General features: G+C 37.8%; 2 protein-coding genes across 3 annotated transcripts in view; both read right to left on the bottom strand.

Annotated features, from left to right (window-relative positions):
• The window catches only part of fam83e (family with sequence similarity 83 member E), a 14,827-nt gene extending 6,283 nt beyond the window's left edge, over nt 1–8,544 (bottom strand). The window contains exons 1-6 of the mRNA XM_015029771.1: nt 7,932–8,544; nt 7,137–7,803; nt 5,783–5,929; nt 2,223–2,347; nt 1,708–2,136; nt 1,150–1,209 (exon numbers count right to left, since the gene is read on the bottom strand). Coding sequence (XP_014885257.1) covers nt 1,150–1,209; nt 1,708–2,136; nt 2,223–2,347; nt 5,783–5,929; nt 7,137–7,601 — 1,226 coding nt within the window. The 5' untranslated portion in view covers nt 7,602–7,803; nt 7,932–8,544. The remainder of the gene's footprint in view (nt 1–1,149; nt 1,210–1,707; nt 2,137–2,222; nt 2,348–5,782; nt 5,930–7,136; nt 7,804–7,931) is intronic.
• Nucleotides 8,545–10,317: 1,773 nt separating this feature from the next.
• On the bottom strand, nt 10,318–16,182 carry LOC106945817 (epithelial membrane protein 3-like). 2 transcript variants are annotated; one of them, XM_015029774.1, is made up of 6 exons: nt 16,008–16,182; nt 14,322–14,388; nt 14,106–14,212; nt 13,873–13,975; nt 13,618–13,758; nt 10,318–10,707 (listed from the first exon to the last, which is right to left on the bottom strand). In XM_015029774.1, the coding sequence occupies exons 3-6, from the start codon at nt 14,181–14,183 to the stop codon at nt 10,532–10,534; spliced, it is 498 nt and encodes a 165-aa protein (XP_014885260.1). In that variant the 5' UTR covers nt 14,184–14,212; nt 14,322–14,388; nt 16,008–16,182; the 3' UTR covers nt 10,318–10,531. The 2 variants fall into 2 exon arrangements, with proteins under 2 accessions (XP_014885260.1, XP_014885258.1); XM_015029772.1 differs by lacking the exon at nt 14,322–14,388 and having other exon boundaries at nt 14,106–14,206; nt 16,008–16,181.
• Between the last annotated feature and the right edge of the window lie 1,860 nt (nt 16,183–18,042).

Raw genomic sequence — 18,042 nt, 5'->3', positions numbered from 1 at the left:
GTTAACACTTAAAAAACTGAAAGAAGAAAAAGACAGAAGTGGGAACTATTTCCCAGAATGCTTAGCGGCGTGTTTCTGTCTCCTGAGATGGAAGTGTGTTACGTTGATCTGTTCACACTAAATGTTTCTGAGCTGAATTCATTCAGATGTTTCATAAAATTCATCATCAGGTCAGAAATTTGGTTCCTGCAATTTGAAACAAGAATTTAAATTATTCTACAGTAAAATAAATAGTTATTTTAACTTGATATTGTGAGTAAAATAACAGAGAAATGTGGCTCTTTAACTGGGTGAGGACAGTTTTTTTTCTTGCATTTTGTGAAATAATTATTTGGTTTAAATTGCAGCATTAAGTTAAAACTCTCAGTTAAAGATTAATGAACTTAAACAACATTTAGACAATTTGTCTCTTGTTAAAAATCAACTTCATGAACTTTAATTTCTCAGTTAAACCCAATTAACTCTTGTTGACTTAAATTGGTGGAATTTCATTTTCAAGCTAAACCACCATCAAATGTTTTACAGTGTATGATGGGATGTTGGCGTATCTAAGTTAAAAAATATAGTTTCCAATCTAATGACAAGAAAAATTAATCTAAGGATTAAAACTATTATGAATAATAATAAGAATATAACTTAGTGTCACTCTGTTGTAAATGTCCAATGCAATTATTCCTTGAAAAAACTACTAGAATATTCATTTGTTAATATATTTATGTTAAAAACTTCACTTGGTTCTTTAAAATGTTTAGTTAGAGTTCTAAAGGGCCATTGTGGAAGGTCCAAAGAGCCACTTGTGGCTCCGGAGCCGCAGGTTGTAGACCCCTGACATAGATTTACAAAGACTTGCAGGTATAATTGCATCAAAAAGTGATTCTACAAAGTACTGACTCAGGGTGAGTTGAATTTAAAGGCATGCCGCACTTTTCAGATGCATCTTTGTGAAGCGATTTTAATATCGTCTTTTCACAACTGTACATTATTCTTTGTATTGGTCTATCATGCAAAGTCCTTATAAAGTTTGTGCGTTTAAAGTGACAGAATATAGAAAAACGCAGTGGAGATGAACAGTTTTAGCATTAATTTTAAGGTTTAATCGGAGGTGCCAAAATATTTTTCCATGTCTGTGAATGCCAATAAAAGACTCACTTGATAATGTTTGAATTATCTGTCACTCCGGTTGTGAGCGGGGATGTATTTTCATTCATCCTGTTGAATGTAAGAAGATTTCAGAAACAGAACATGACCAGCAAAAAACATGCATCTGCTAAGATATCTTAGCTTGGTTTGTGTTAAAATTATGCGTAAAAATTAGGGGCTGGAGTTTTCTGGCCAATCTTTAAAAAGCATAACATACCGATACCAATTGTGACCCATATCCAATACTGGTATTTTTGTCTGAAATGTTGCTAGAAAGTTGCTCATTTGGTTACAGTGGGGTGATTATTAACTGGAAACCTGCAGACGTGACCTGGTGGGACGAACTTCTCTCATGGCAGAAAAAAAGAGAAGATTTTTAGACTTTTACCAAGGAAGCTAAGACTGTTGGATAACATCAGCTTCACAGGTAAGTATTGTCTGATCACAGGTCTTCCAAAATGAAGGAAATCAGGGCTGATTTATTGGTGCACCTCTAATAGAAATGTAAGTTATATCAATGTATTCTCTTGTCTTCAAGGAGAAAGAGAGATCATCCAGGTACCGTACCTTCTCCTGCTCCACACCAGGTGCTCATTGTAGGTAAATCTGTCCTCAGTGGGGCTGTCCTTATTTATGTCCAGCTGTGACGTCTTCTCAACTATGTTTTCCTTATGTAGACCCAGAAGAGACGCAGGCCGGCTGCTGTCTCTCTGCAGAACGCCCATCGCCTCCCAGTCCAGAAAGACGTCAGCGGGCGGAGAAGGAGGGTTTGTGATCTCGGACTCAGCAGAGAGCTGCTTTAGGAGCCGGAGCCGTGAGAAGTCTTTGGTCTGGTAGTGGTTGTAAACTTGGGGGCCGGCTGTGACTCCCCAAGTGTCGGGAACAGGGACCGAGTCGGCAAAAAGGATCCTGAACTCTCGGTCAAACGAGTCGATAACCGGTCCCCTCAGGACTGTGACAAGCTGCCGGTGAAGATGAGCGCCTGTCCAGGTAAGGCTGGAGGCAAAACAGAAGAAATATCCGGTTAGTTGGCTTACAGAAAAAAATGTGTAAGATGCTTTGAAAATGACATTTTTGTTCACCTGTAGTTGCCATGAATCGCTGCCTCTAAATCCACCAGGATGAAATTGTCTTTCATTTCTCCAGCCACCATCTTCCCAGTCCTGGAGCAAAACGTTTTCCCTCCAAGAACCCGAACCCGCATGTACTGACAGAGAGAAAAAAATAAAATAAAGTCAAACTGAAGCTGAAAGAAACTGAGAGCTGCTCTATAGGAGGTCTTTAGGTTCTTCCTGCTAATGGAGAGTTTTTCCTCTCCACTGTCACCACATGCAGGCTCAGCATGAGGGATTTCTGGAATCTCAACAACACAACGTAAGCAGTCGTCTAAAGTTTCTTTAGCCAAGCTGAACCTGATTGCACTGTTTGATAATTAGCATCAATTAGATTTTATGTATCACTGGAACAAATTAACAGCTTAGAACAGCCTGTTGGTGTTTTGTCTGCCACATCAAATCGTTTTCTGTGGAAATCATTAAAACAATATCTGGCTGTTATTTTTAATTTTACTTGTTCACCACATTCTGATTTATAAACAAAAAGTAAAGACAATAATGTACAAACAATTATCAAAAAACAGTCCATTATCAATACGGCTTTCATTATAGATATGAAGTTAACTTAAACAGAAATAAGTTTGAATTATTTATCATTATTTAAAATGCCTATTGAGTTATTAATTAAAAAACCCCAAAATGTTTCTAAATTTATGTTATTTCAATGTTTTTCTGTTCTTAAATGATCAAATGATGTGATGTAAACTGACGTTGTACAAATAAACTGACTTGAAACTGAAATTGGTTACGTTCGTCTCTCTCAACCTGATTGTTTTTGATCATAAAACATTGCGAGCCGACAAGAAGGATTAAATTACGGGCAGAACAGAAGAGGAAGATCGAAGCTTGGAAACAATCCAAAGCACCCGGCTGAAACGTTTCTGAAGAAGAGCAAACCGAAAACGTAAATGAAAAAATAAAGATAAAGGGCTGAGCCAACTTTAACCCAGCAGAACGACGCTGTGTTGACAAGAGGAGAGGAAACGCGACACGCAGCTCACCCACCAGCAGAGCATCTCTGGCTCAAAGCAGACGGAAAAATGCATATCATTCAGTTCAGGCAGGCCGGGAAGTTTGAAGAAAGCGTCTCTGAAGATAATTAAATATTCTAAAAGGGGAAAACACTTAGCAATTACCTCTTTTATTATAAAATATTAACGTAAAGAAATATTTTGACTCTTCTCAAAACTAAAAACAAATCAAAGCTTTTTTTTGTAATTGCTGAACAGTTTTGTTTTGTTCTTTTTGATTATTTATCTCTAGTGATGAGCTTCATGCTAATCTTTGAGTTATTTATTTCAAACAAGAAAACAAACAAAGGAAATGTGTATAACCAAGACCAAAATAATTAGCTTACACTACTTTACACTTATTTAATCCTACCCCTTATCTCAATTTCATAAAACATATTACTTACTGATGCATTAATTATCAAAAATGTGTAATTAAAACCATGTTAATGTGCCAAGAAGCCAAAAAATGAACTATATTACAAAGACTAAATGATTACAAACTAATTCAAAACAAGACAAGATAATTTATTGAAACATAATAAAGGCCTGGACAGATTCTCCAAAATACGAATGTTATTATCCAATATGCAGAAAAAAACATCTAAATCTGCCAGGGGTATGAATATTTATGGCTCAACTAAATTTAGTCTGAGATTGAAAAGTGTCTTTAAACTAAGAAAACTAAAAATAAGTCAGTAGAAATAGGAGCCTGATGATTAAATTAAATTTAGTATTTTGTTTGTTTGAGCATTTGTATTCAGTTTTATAAATAGACTTTTAGTTCTGTTTTTCTTCAACCATAACGTCGTTTCACACCTGCATGTGTTTAGACCTGTTACTTCAATGACTTATTTAAACAAACAGACAAACCAGAAAGTTCAGAGTAAGTCAAGAAAAATGAAAGAATATCCACTGGTCCAAAACAAGACAAATGCAGGAGCCAGACTGTGAAGTTAAACAGGATTTGAGAAAGAGAAACTTAACGCATCAATAGACATTTAGTCATTAGGAAGTCCAGACTATTACTAAGACTATGTAAATGAGTTGAGTAAGCTTCATTTGTAAAACCACAGTCAGGTTTTATATCTAACATGTCACATGTATAAAAGGAAGAACTTGGTCTTGGTACTTTTATGTGGAAAAAGTGAATAAACTCTTAACAATATCATATTTAAATATCACATGTGTAGTTTATTTGTCGAGAACAGAAGCAGTTAAGAGTTTAACAATACAATTATTTCTGTATTTTTAGTAAGCAGATAGCTTCAGGACCATTTTTGTGACCCAATAGTGTTTCAACTTGCTCAGAAATGTCAAACTCCAGTCCTCAAGGATCTGTGTCCTGCAGTTTTTAGATGTGCCACCAGGGGCGCACCTACATATTATTCAGGTGGATGCGAAAACATAAATCGCCCCCCCCCAACGAAAACACGTGTAAGGTAAAACTCGCTACATTTACATTTAAGTCTGCGCGGGGTGAAGGAGTGTAAGGGCGCGGTGAAGTGTATGCGAAGGCATCATCGGGGCGCCGCCCCCTCCAGACGGGGTTTTGACGCCCCCTCTGGTGCAGCGCCCCTACGCGGCCCTTGAGGACTGGAGTTTGACACCCCTGACTCTGTCTACGTGGTAATTGCTTGGACACCGTTGAAAACTGTAAAGAACCGAATGTAGGGTTCAGGATCACCTTCCAGGAGGAAAACAACATAGAGTGAAAGTTACAGGAGAATGGCTTAGAAAAAAGTGTTTTCATGCCTTAGAATGGCCTAGTCAAAGTCAAGGACCTAAATCCAGTTGGGGAAATTGGCTACCCCAGATTTTATTTCAAAGTATCAGCGTAAAGATGGCTGAATACGAATTCACCAATTTTCAGATTATTATTTGTAAAACTAAACTTTGAATCACCTTTTTTTTTTTTTTTTACCTTTTTGTTGGCTTTCGGTGTCAAATTTAAATCAAATATCTTGCAGAAAATGTGGTTAAGTTCAACCTTGGCAAAACGCTGTATGTGTACAGCTATTATAGCATTTATGTACTCTAAAAGTCAGTCACTGAGTCGGTGGAAAACACTGATCATCTAAGGCACACTGCCCTGAATGTTTTAGGTATTTCCCTGCTTCAACACACATGATTTCAATTGATGGCTGATTAACAAGCTTTTTCTGAACTGCAATCATTTAAATAGGGAAACATCTATGCATGGCAGTGTGCCTTGAGGACCAGGCTTGGGAAACACCGCCTTAGACTGCAAGTCCAGTCACCATCAACAGCGAAGATTATCCTTTTCATTTTATCAGACCATATTTTCGTCACTCCAAAGAAACGGAGACAGAAATGAATGCAGTGCAACCAGCTAAACCACACGCGGGTAAATCAACATTTCACATTCCCAGTACAAGCGTGCCTATACGCAACAAGTCACACATGCAATCCTAGGGCCGTGTCCGGCGCGGCTTTCATTGCGCCGTGAAGTTCACGTATCGAACAACAATGGCCATGTGTTCGGTGTTGACTCACGGGATGCCTAAGCCTGTTGAGGGTGAAGTTCTGCTGCAGAGACCTTTGGTTCAGGATGATGTAGACGGGCACACCTCGGGAGGCGGCCGTGTGCAAGTCAAATATTATCGCGTTGTCTGTCAGCTGGTCCGTCACCACGGCGATTACCTGCAAAACACACAGCAGGGTTTCAGAAACCACAACACACTGCCTCTATGTTGATATTAACCCTTCAATGCACGAATAGGATCCTTTGTGTCAGGATTTTTTTCCCTTTTCTTTTTTAAATTTCTTAAGGCATAAAAAAGGTAGGACATTTTTTTTATTTAAATGTTTTTAGGTGATCAATTGTAATTTTCTCCAAATACAAAGCTGTTATTTGAAAAATACATCAGCAGTATTGTTCTTTAGGGCTTATGTGATGTCACAATATTTAGTTTTTTACCTGCAAGAGTCGTCTAGAGTAGGAGAGACCGGGTAGGTTGACATGCTGTCGGCCATATTGGATTTAACAAAACTAAATTCTTGCATTTACAGCTAATAGCCAGTAGTTGATGGTGTATTTTATGATGCAATAGTGTCCACTTTAGTGGTCTGTGTGCATTTATAACATAAAAATCCACAGAAGCACAAGAAAATAGCTTTTAGGAAGCTGTCCACTGTAGTGACCGACATGCATGAAAAGGTTAAATGTCGGCATCAGATGCTTGTTAGTGAGTTTAGCTACTATTTTAAAGAAATGCTTCTCACTGTGGGAATGTTTGTTTCCTTTGTGTTTTGGGGTGAGAGGTTAGAAGATGTAAAACTTTCCCTTTTTTTGCAATCTTTGGATTTACTTTACTTTTGTAGATTGCCTTCTGTCTTTTAGATGAAATGTATGGAAATTGCTGCATTTATTTTGTCTAATTTTCATGCGCCATGCAAATATGACTTCGATTTAAGCTCCGTGAATTAATGCAAACGCACTTTGATTGAGTTAAAACGTGTCTAAAAGTGTAAACTTCAACTTTCATTATGTAAAAAGAAATTTAGATAAAATCATTTTGGAAAGTTTTATTTTAAAGTTTAGAGTTTTCTCCCATCTTTAAAGCTGCAGTATTTATTTATTTATTTATTTATTTATTTTTTTACATATTTGTTAAAACTATCTTTTTGCAGCATAATATGAGACAGACAATCTGTGATAACACTGAGCTCCTCTACCTTCTTCCCCATGTGGTCTTACTGTTTGCAGCTATAACTGTCACCCTCAAAATGCTTACATGTTGACACCAGAGTCATTATGACAGTTTAGGGCTTAAATAGTAAAAAATTAACCCAAACGGAACCATATTTACTCCCATGATGCTTTGTTTTCAGAATAACATTCACATACCATTTTGGCTGCTTGTAAGTGTCGCCTGATGACCTCTCTGATTTGCAGGTCTCCCTCAGCAGGATGGCTGGAGTGGACTGTGACGCTGTTCTTCGGAACCCCAGCGGGTTTCTCCGGCCAGCCGAGCTCCAGGTTGGGGACCGGGACGTCCCATTGGTAGGGGTCATAGGTGGAGCAGATCTTCTCCGAGTCGACGCTCCTATCGGCTCCGTTCTGGTCTCCCACCAGCGGCTCGTGGAAGTGATAATTCTGAGCCCAGCTGCTTATCCGACTCACCTCTTCAGGAGATAAGAAGTAGCTTGAAAGGTCCGGGCCGATGGAGCTGTAGAAGGCCTCGGGTCCGCTGTCGAGGAGCCTCTCCATGGCTTCGCGCTCTCGCTCAGAGTGGAAGAACTGAGGCGAGGTCTCGTCCACCGGCAGGAAAACCACATTCTCATTCAGACTCTGCTCCTGGGAGTTCGACATGATTCCAGATGATGCCTTCACTGTCCCTTCAAATCATTTCCACCTTGTAGAGAAAATCTGGTCTTCCTGTTCACAAAAGGTCATGCTACGTCCAGGCTGTCAATAAATGTCCAGGCTCAGTCATCCAGTATTGAGGTCTTCACTTGTGTGAATTTTACAATCTGTCCAGAGGGCGTCGGATATCTCAGTCTCCACGGTTCCTCTTCAGATGAAGGAAAAACATTAACCACATTTTACAATCTCCAGCAGCTCCGTCTCCATAAACAGAGGAGCAGAAACATCCGCGAGTCCAAATGACAAGTAAAAAAGACTTGCAGCATTCCTCCTCACCTGCTGTGCTGCTCTGGGTGTAAGAGCTGAAGTGCTGCCGGTGAGCTTGTGTTTCGTCACCAGTCCCTCCCCTTGGGTGAGTTTGATCGCACTCCTGAAACTCCTCCACTCCTTCCTGCTGACATTGTTCTCAGATTCCAGACATTCAGTGCAGCTGACACATGGCTTCGCGGTGTGAGACACCCTGTCATCGCCCAATCCCTTCAGTCTCCACAGCAATGCAAATACGTTTCATGTCATTCAGACTTTTTCACATTTTGCACAACTCTTCAGTGGAGTTCATGGGGTTTTATGGAAAAGATCAACACAAATGGGCACATCATTGTGAATTGGAAGAAGGTTTTTAATTACTTTTTCTTGCACATAAGATTCTGAAAAGTTTGGAATTCCTTTTGCATTTAACTTTTTTCAGACTGATATTCAGTTTTACACCCAAACTGACAGACTGAGCCCAGAAATGTGCTGAGATTCACAGGTGGGAGAATCTGTTGAGATGATAATCATTTGCTCCTTAGTGCCTGACTTAATATCATGTAGATTAACAATAGATATTTATTGTTCATTTGAATGACACACCTACAGAATGATGCACCCAATTCGCATCATTAGGTATGATGCGAATTAACCACATTAGGCACATACTGTAAACATTCATCCATCCAATGTGTGCATTCATGTCTAGCGGTGCAGGGCTGCATGGAGGGCTGTACTATCTCTTCAGCGGTCGTTTTTGCACCCTGGACACTCTGCAAAGCCATCAGAGAGCAACATAGAGACACACAGAACAAGCAGCCATACACAGTCCCTTCTTAAGGCAATTTAGAGTGATTAAATAACATGTTTTGGACCTGTGGAGTATGTCACATATGCAGGGGGAGAACATGCAAACTCCATGCAGAAAGAAACAACATGGATTCAAACCAACAACCTTCTTCAACAAAATCCCTTTCCTGCACAATCGCAGAGGCTGCTATTCCATTGCAATTAAAAAAACAGTTATAAATTGTTTTTGAATAATCACTTTGCTTCACACTCCCAGGTACAGGTATCACCTTTATTCATCAAGGAAAAAAAATGCTCAACTGTTAACTAGTTCACATTCCAGCCAGTAGGTGGTGACAAAACTCCTATTGGGATCCTGGGAAGAGGAAACATAAGGTTCTTAGTTGGCGTTTGTGATCTACACCTTGAGTCAGAACCAGTTTGATGCAAATTTTCAACTCTTGTCCGAAAGGGGTTTGTCCTGCACTCTACAAATTATGAGATGTCCCATGTAGCGTTTTCCTTGGAGCTATGTAGGAAACACAGCAAACAATCGTGACAAACAATCTGGTCAGCACTGATGGTAAGACGGATTGAGTTTAATGCAGGGTATTAAACTGATGCTGCACAAGACTTCCCTGGGAGGAGGTTGACTTTCCACCAAGAGGTCACCAGTAAACACACGACCAGAGAACTAATAAAAAACATAAGTATTAGATTGGCTCAAAGCCCAGACGTATATCAATCAGACTTAAAACTTGATGTTCAAAGAGGCGCTCCTTCAAATCTGACCAAGCTTGATCTGTTTTGAAAAGAAGATTAAGCAAAAGATTCAGTCCCAAGTTGTGCAAAGCTGGTAGAGATGTACAGACTTGCAAGTGTAATTACAGTGAAAGACCGAAGCTTAATACAAATACATGACGTGTAATTTTCCTTTTGTTTCATTGATGCGCTTTGTCTTGATTTCTCACTCAAAAGCCTTTAAAGCACATTTATGTTTGTGGCTATAGTGTCACAAAAATGTCTAAATAATTTTATGAGACATTTTTTTAGAGAATACTGCGTTGGATGTTTGGTTTCTGCTGGTTTCTCCCTCCACCTCTCCTAGAGGTGTGTGAGGTTTGAACAATATTTCCAGGTATCTGACGTTCACCTCACAGTTATCCTTTCAGACTGGTTCGGCCTGACGGATGGGTTAACAGGCAACATTTTACCTGGTAACTGTTGCGAGGCAGCCTTCCTCTCTGCAGGCAACAGGTGCAACCACATCGCTTTCTTTTTGATTTAGTAGGAAATACTTATTACACCAAACCCATGCAAAGGCCATTTATGGCAAGTTGCTTCCTTATTTGTCCCCAGTCAGTTCTGCAGAAAAATGGTGAGGCCACAGTTTGACAAGATAAACAATGAAAGCCACGAATGAGCTACAGATTAAAACTCAAAGAGAAAGAGTCTCGTACAGCTGCTTAGTGCCATATTCTTGCACAAAATGAATCCAAATGCAAATTTTAGTCCCATTAACACAGAAACCCTCTCCAGTAAAGGAGAGATCTCTCAACGATGTGCTTCTTTGAAAATATTAAAATAAGCAATGTGAGTGCTTCAAAATGATCCCAAACAATGATTAAAAACAGGTTATGAGTTTATTCTTTTCTTTCATAATTCTTCATATTACACAACAAGCTTAGAGCTCAAATAATTTCTGAGATGCTATCAAGATAATTTCACCATACAGGAGAAAAAAAGAAAATAAAATGCGTCACTCCTGGATATTAAACCTCGTTCTATTTAAAGATTCTCTGAAAACAGCTCCCTCTATGTATTTATCTCTTCTTGCCTCACTGCTTCTTTCGCAGATGGACGTACAGGACTCCACTGACGAGAAGCAGAGGGACGCACAGCCACGCCAGGATGACGCAGAAGCCAAAGCGTCCATTGCTTGGATCTTTGGAGTTACTTAGAATCTCCTTTCTGTGGAAGGTGAAGATGAGGCAAGCGGCAAAGTCTGTAAAACCTGCAAGAATAAAAAAACCCCGTCATATTTACTGACACGCTACAGAATCTACCACAGCGCCTGAATCCAACACTAATGATCTGGCTGCAACAATGGTCATTTAATTCAGCATTTGATAAAACTTAAGATTATAAAGATAATGTTAAAAAGGTAATGTGGCTCAAATGTTAAAGTCTTTAATCATGACGCGTATGATAAATGATTTCAGGTAGTTTGCCCAGCTTTAATGTGACGTAAATTATTTGCAAAGCCAACAAATCTTTGGGATAAAGGTGTAACAACCTGATTGCATAAGTGTGTACGCCCTTAAACTAATAATATGTGGAAGCACCTTTTGATTCATTCGGTCTTCTTTGTTGACTTGGTAATATTTACCAATTCTGCTTCAAAGTTTCTCCACATATCAGATTGAGAGGAGTTTGAGTTCATCAGACAGCTAAGCTTGGCTTGTAGCTTATCTTTAGACGAAACTCTATCCTTAATCCAGAGAATACAGGCGACTAATGTCACAAAATACAGACAAAAACTCCTTCATCTGTTTATTTTTATTGTTCATGCACTCAGTGACGTACTTTATGATTCTTATCTCCAAATCGTGATAGATATAACTAGCAGGAAATTTACTTGTTTTGCTGTAAACCTCCCTGACCAGTTTCCATCCTTTCCTTGTATCAGTTTTAGAGAAACATTCTGTCTTAGCAGTTTTGATTAATATCTTTTTCAATCACCAATAACTTAGTCTTCACTGTATCATGGTTCACATATTTACATCGTATTGCCAAATGCTTTTGCTCATCTGCCTTCAGACACATTTACCAAATTCAGTTTGTTTAAAAGTGTGGTCTGGAATATTTCTTAGCTATTTTTCCAGAGGTCAGACACTGATGTTGGATGAGACATCTTGGCTCTCATCCGATACACCAGGCCAGTCAAATTCTTCTATGGGGAAATTTTTCTGCCATAATTTGACTGCACACATTTTCAGTTTGAAAGCAGGACTTCATGTCTTTCTTCTCAAAACTTGTAATGCTTGTACTCAAAACTTCTGCTCTCTTTCAAATATTTTCTGTGCTTTCTTGGACCTTTCTCCTCATGCTCAAACCCTGTCTCCGCTCGGATCAAACCTTTCTGCTCGGATCAAACCTTTCTGCACGCATGCAAATTCTTTTCTGCTCTTTCGGAACCAAAAGTACCGTCGCCTGGCAACCTCTCAGCCAATAGAATGAAAGTGTTGTACTAGGCGCGTTTGTTTCCTTCCAGCTTGGTGCCTGACAATATCTGTGCTCTCGACTTGCGGCAGTAAAATTCCCCCATATTCTTCCACACCAATATCATGTCTTTATAGACATTTCTTTATGAACTTGTGCGCTGTCATTTTAAAACAACAGAAGGCAAATTGTTTCTACAAAGTTGGAACAATGGGATTGATTAAAATACCTAAGTAAGTGTGCAATGAAAACATGTAGAGAGGAGTCTGGGTACTTGTAAGGGATATGGATATTTCTCCAAGTGCCTGTTTAAAAGTAAAAAACTTTTTTGAGCTTTATATCATAATATTGATATAACATAGGAGCCAGGTGTGGTGAAACAGGAAGACAGCTAAAAGCTGCAGGATTGAAATTTGACACAACGGTCTTAAAAAGACAGAAGCCCAATTTCCAGGCGTCAAATTAAGTCATATTTGGTATATACAGCATTTTTACAACAACTGAAGCTAACACAATTACTTGATTGTGCTATAAAAGGCCCTATGTGACTGGAAAATACAAAAAAAAAAAAAAAAACCAGAACACCAATATCAGCCATATCTAAAGCATTCATAATTATTTTTAAAATGTCTGATCTGGTCACTTTATCCCCTGAAAAATTCAGATATGGGAAGATGAGCCTGTTGTGTGAACGGGGCCTTTTGCCAGACAGAAAAGCACGATTTGTTCCTCTAAACAGCCTTCTCCTCTGCTCCAGAGGACTGATCTACATTCCCACTTGGTGACGTAAGTTTTGGATGCAGCTGCTCGTCCAGACCTCATTCCACATGGAGTTTGTCTGCAGCAGGCTGGTGACCTCTGAACTCTGTGTGCTGCAGGATCTAGGATCTTATACATACTTAATGGCTTAGTTTTTGACATTAATCTCTTCTACTTTGTTATAACACTAACAGCCGACTGTCAGTTTAGTAGCAAGAAAACTCAAGACTGGACTTTTTGCACAGTTAAAAACTTAATTTAATTATTTGGAGGCTTGAGCAAATATGTGTGTTAAATAAAATAGAGCAGAAATACAAAGGGGAAATTCAGGTGTAACAGAAGCATCAGGTATAAAGGCTCACACAAAAAAGAGTTACTGAAGTGTTAAAAGCAGTACATAAAAAACAATATTGGCAACAATAATAGTGATGATAATATACTGTACAAAACTGTAACAGAAAATACTGTGTGGTTCTTAGAAACACTCGCGATCCAAGGGATGTGCAACTGAGCCGGATCACTTTTACAAAAATGTACATATTGTGCATATGTGTTGAACATTGAAAAAATAAACTATTTTCAGAGAAAATGTGTGGAAATGTTATTTTAAAATGAGTAAGAACTGGGCAGGTGATTGAGCAAACGTCATCATGTATGTAAATACTTAATGATTTTGTTGGAAGCAGCGTTTCTTTGTCCTGACTGATACATTTGTCGAGTATTTCTTTTTATCCCTTTGATCCTTTCCAAAGTCCAAGAAAATCTGACTCAGATATCAGAACTTCATTTAAAGTTAATCAGATTCCTTAAAATTAATCTCAGATTTGTTTGTGTTAAGTTTAATCGTACATGTTGATGTCAAACAGGTTTTAAAACAATTTGTTATTGTTTTGAGATCCACTCTATATCTTTAATATTTACTAAGATAAAGTCATAAAATTACCTGCGAATGCCTGGCAGAGGCCTGTAAAGTAGAAGAGACGTCCCTTGGACAAGAAGATGAGCTGACCCAGAAAAACCAGGAGAGAGACGGACGAAAAGACCACAGACAGGATCATGAGGGCCTGAACGGACTGGAGCCAGTCTGGGAAAAGTGGGGTGGGGGGAGAAAAGGAGTGTAAGATAGAACAATAAACACAATATTTACTCAAAAGAAGAATCTAATTTGTATAAGTTGAGTAATTTGTTGATATGTTACCGCTTTCGGTGGCTGCTGCACAAACCCAGGTTTGCGTGGAGTTCGTGTAGAAGCAGTTGTGCCAAAGGTCAGTGATTTCTGTCTCTGTCCAAACCCACCAGGACTGCAACGATGAAACCAGTTAGTTAAAAGCTCTGGACTGCATGTCTCCTTTTGTAAAAGCAGAATGTATGATGGCGCCCTCTAGTGTTTAAACAAGGATAGAGCACATTCAAACTAATTCTCCATCCAACCTTTTCCAGAGTGGCGATGAAAAGCATGGCCAAGCTGACCAAATGCAGGACAGTCACGTATACCAGCAGACACACCATGGCTGTTTGCAGCAAAATACGTCCTGCGGCCAAGCAATCAAAACAGAAGAAACTATTGTTTAACCATTAAATAATTTCCAGCAGACACACTTTTACCAATGATAAACATTTTATTTTTCCGTGTTTTAAAATGCAGAGAGTAAATTTGTGGCTCCTGAGGAAACTCAGCTCTTTCATCATGCAGCTTTTCACCTGTGATGAGGATCTTATTTATCAAAGCACAAGAAAGAGAAGTGGAGGTGGGGCCACTTTCTGAGGCAAACTTTGTTACTTCTTAAATCATGCAACAAAACATTAAACTTTTTCACCAAAGATGTTGGATGAAGTGATTCTGTTAAGGTTGGTAATCTTCTGCTATATTTAACAACCAGAAGGCACAGGAAATGTTTTTAAGGCTTGTGGCATGCTGCTAAGACTAATTTAATAAAAAAAAACTAAACAAAACCAGGATTTTGATTTATGAAAATTAAGTTAATTAATGTCACATATATTTAAAAGTCCCTGCAGGGGAAGAAAATGCTGTATTCACTCAGTTCTGCTTTTCTGTTGCGAAGGGAAATAAAATTCTATATTTAAATAATGACGTTGTAATATAAATGACGTGTTCAGATGCAGCAAGTAAAATAAGTATTGAACATATCACAACTTTTAATTTTAAACATATTTCTCAATTACACATTGACCCAAGTAGTGCATGAATGAAAAGAAAACAAAATAAATAAAAATCTGAAATTAAGTTATGTGTAACAATATGAAATGACACAAGATTTAAGTATTAAATACTTAATGATTTTCATTTAGTACTTTGTATTTGGTAATGAAAAGCTTCAAAACATGGAGGAACAGCTCTGCACTGAAAGCTCTGCATCTTTTTTGTTATTTTGACCATTTCTCATTTAAATAAATGTTACATTTTTGCTTAGAATTTCAGAGACATGTCAGTAGTTTATAGAATAAAAGAACAAAGTTCTTTCTACTCAAACATTTACCTACAAAGAATAAAATCAGAGAAACCGATTATTTTAAGTGGTCTCTTAATTCTTTCCAGAGGTGTATATTTACCTAGATGTTTTTAGTTGTGATGGATTTAATTATCCCTTCAGCTGCAGTTTGTCCAAAAAGTTGCAGGCAGTGAAAAATAACATTTTGAATTAGCTAGCCAGCCGTCGTCTGATTATGATAAAAGTGAAAGTACCGTAACCACATTTAAATTTAAAACTTGCTCCTCTTCACTTATCTGAAATAAATGCACCATGTTGCAAGTGTACACCCTAATATTTGGACTGTTAGTAAAACCTTTAGCTGATAAAAATGCATCCATTTTCACCCTGATCTCTGGAATTACTTTCAAATAAATCCTGACATTCAGTGTTAATGTTTAGGATGGAATATGGACATAAGCATCAGTTCATTGCTTCTTCTTCTTGCTAAACGTTTACATTCCAGTTAGAACAAATTGATTTGTGATAAAGCAATACAGTACGTTGCCATTGTCAGTGTAACGTATCCACAGTAAAACTCTAGACAGGGAGGCTTGATCCTTCCATGTGCCGTGTTATTGTCAGGAAGTGGTCAGAGGGAAATGTGTTTGAACGACTCTTTGACTATATGCAGATGTAACTTTGGAGTCTTACAAATGCAAACCAGTCATAAATACACAAAACCGTCATTCTACTCGTGTGAAACACTCAGTCCAAAGCTATTTTAGGACATTTAATTACGCCTGCAAGCTCTCTGGTTAACATCTTCATAAAAATATGCAATGATCTATTTTGGTGTATGTAATCTAATGTGCGCCAGGCTGCTGCAAAGAGAAAAACTTACCGTTATGTTCAGAGCAGCAGGATATAAACTCCTGGATCCTCTGATGGTTCAGCTGCTGTTCTGCTGTTTTCCTCTCGTCTTTTTTCTGTGGAGGCGTTTGGGAAAATTAACTTGAAGAAAAGAGTGCAGAGGAGGAATGCAGAGTTGGGCATAGGAGGGGTTCTCTACACCCATTTCCTCAAAAACGTTTCCCTGCCCTCCCCCTAAGAGCTGCGGTCAACAGATTTCTGGTGCTGTGTTGGGCAACTGTACCAGATATATAGCGTTTCCCTGGTGATGCATAAACACACAAATTAATGACCAACACTGTATCCAACACAGCAAAATACTCTTTGTTTGATTTTCCATTGTGAACTGGAAACACAAGGATTGCAAGAGCAGGATTCTACTATTTCTGCAAATGTCTTCTTGGTGTCCGTCCAGCTGTTCATAAAAGCTACAACTTCCTACATGTGGCAGCTGGGAAAGAGACAGGAAAAAGCAGATTACTTTTGATCGCTAATGAGCAGGAAGTCTCAGACCACCCAGAGCACAAAACAACAGCGGAAGAAATTCTGACTTAAATCAAATAAAAGTTTCACTTTTTATTATTTAAGTTTCATTCTTTCTCTCTCTAAACAGTCTTTTTTTTAATTTAATTGACATTGACTTACATTTGGGTGTGTTGATATGCTTGATGTATAAAATTAGCCAATAATATATGATGCATCTCAAGCTGTAAAGAAAATACTTCCAAACTACAACACCAGTGATACAGACAGATTATCCAAAGTATTTAAAAACTGTACTCAAGTAAGAATAGCACGACTTCAACATACTTTTATTCAAAGTAAAAAGTAGCCGGTTAAGAAATTACTCAAGTAAGAGTAAAACAGTATTTGGTAAAAAAAAAAGAGAAAAAAATCTACTTGAGTACTGAGTAACTGATTAAATTATTAATCATTTAATATTTAAAAATTACATCATCAGAGTAAAGTTTAGTGAAGATTTTGGTGTTTTAAGAACCAAAAGGACAATAATTTATCCAAAATCAGGCAAAATACATTTTTTTCCAAGTTTCTTTCAGTATAAAACTTATGAAACGTCAACAAAACCTCCAGCTGTGTGTCTGTGTCTGGTGATTTTCTGGTTAAAACATGTTTGTTCTTCATTCAATGGGAAGAGAAACCAGAATTTTTACTCAAGTAAGAGTAAAAATACTTCAGAATAAAATTACTCAAGTAAAAGTAAGAGGTACAGGTTAGTAAAAATACTCATAAAAGTTTTTTTTTTTCAAATAAGTTACTCAAATAATGTAACTGAAGAAATGTAACCAGTTACTACCCATCTCTGAATATACTGCCTACTCACATCCTTTGTACTTTTCTACATTTTGCCCCTTTACATCCACAAACTTCCATGTAAACAAACACAAAGTCACTCATAACTGTGAAATGTGATTTATATTCAGTGCCCTTTACTGTTTTACACTTAAATCCAGTGGAAGGCACAGAATATAATATAAACATCTTTCATTGTCCCAAAGTGGGGAGGTTTTGGTGTAGCAGCCAGTTAAAGTTAAATTAAAGTGACATTCAAACTATAAGGTAAATGAAAAACAAAACATGAAATAAAAGAACTGAAAAAAGAAAGAAAGAATGTTTTAGGGTGGTGTGTGCATTTTAAATGATATGGCACATTTAAATACTGCTCTGCATTTTGAACTCCAAATGTTTTTAGCTTTCTACTCCTGTAAGGCTAATCTCAATAGTCATAATAGCACCGGTATGATGTAAGGTAATTACAAATGATGCTAATTATAGCAGGTATGTTACACATATAGTGTAGCTGAGGAATGATAAAGTACAGTTGTAGCACACTAACGGCAAATTTACAGTATAGTTATTATAAATAGTGTACTCAGATTAATAGAAATGTGCAGCTGAGTTAAATAATTTAAAAAATGCACAAGATGTGCATGTATCTAGACAGAAAAACGTTACAGACTATTTACAAAACTCAGAAAAACTTTGCAAATATCAGCTGGAATGTGCAG

The sequence above is a fragment of the Poecilia latipinna genome, unplaced genomic scaffold, assembly GCF_001443285.1.
Source record: "Poecilia latipinna isolate Pla-1442-1.1 unplaced genomic scaffold, P_latipinna-1.0 Scaffold162, whole genome shotgun sequence".
Lineage (NCBI taxonomy): Eukaryota > Metazoa > Chordata > Actinopteri > Cyprinodontiformes > Poeciliidae > Poecilia > Poecilia latipinna.
The sequence above is the reverse complement of the archived record's forward strand: the minus strand, read 5'-3'. Positions and strand labels throughout refer to the sequence as shown.

Coding starts and splice junctions, on each gene's coding strand:
- LOC106945817 (XM_015029774.1), bottom strand. CDS start 14,183: ATGGTGTGTCTGCTGGTATACGTGACTGTCCTGCATTTGGTCAGCTTG. Junction 13,976..14,105: donor TCATCGCCACTCTGGAAAAG/GTTGGATGGAGA, acceptor TCATCGTTGCAG/TCCTGGTGGGTTTGGACAGA. Junction 10,708..13,617: donor CCTCTGCCAGGCATTCGCAG/GTAATTTTATGA, acceptor TTATTCTTGCAG/GTTTTACAGACTTTGCCGCT.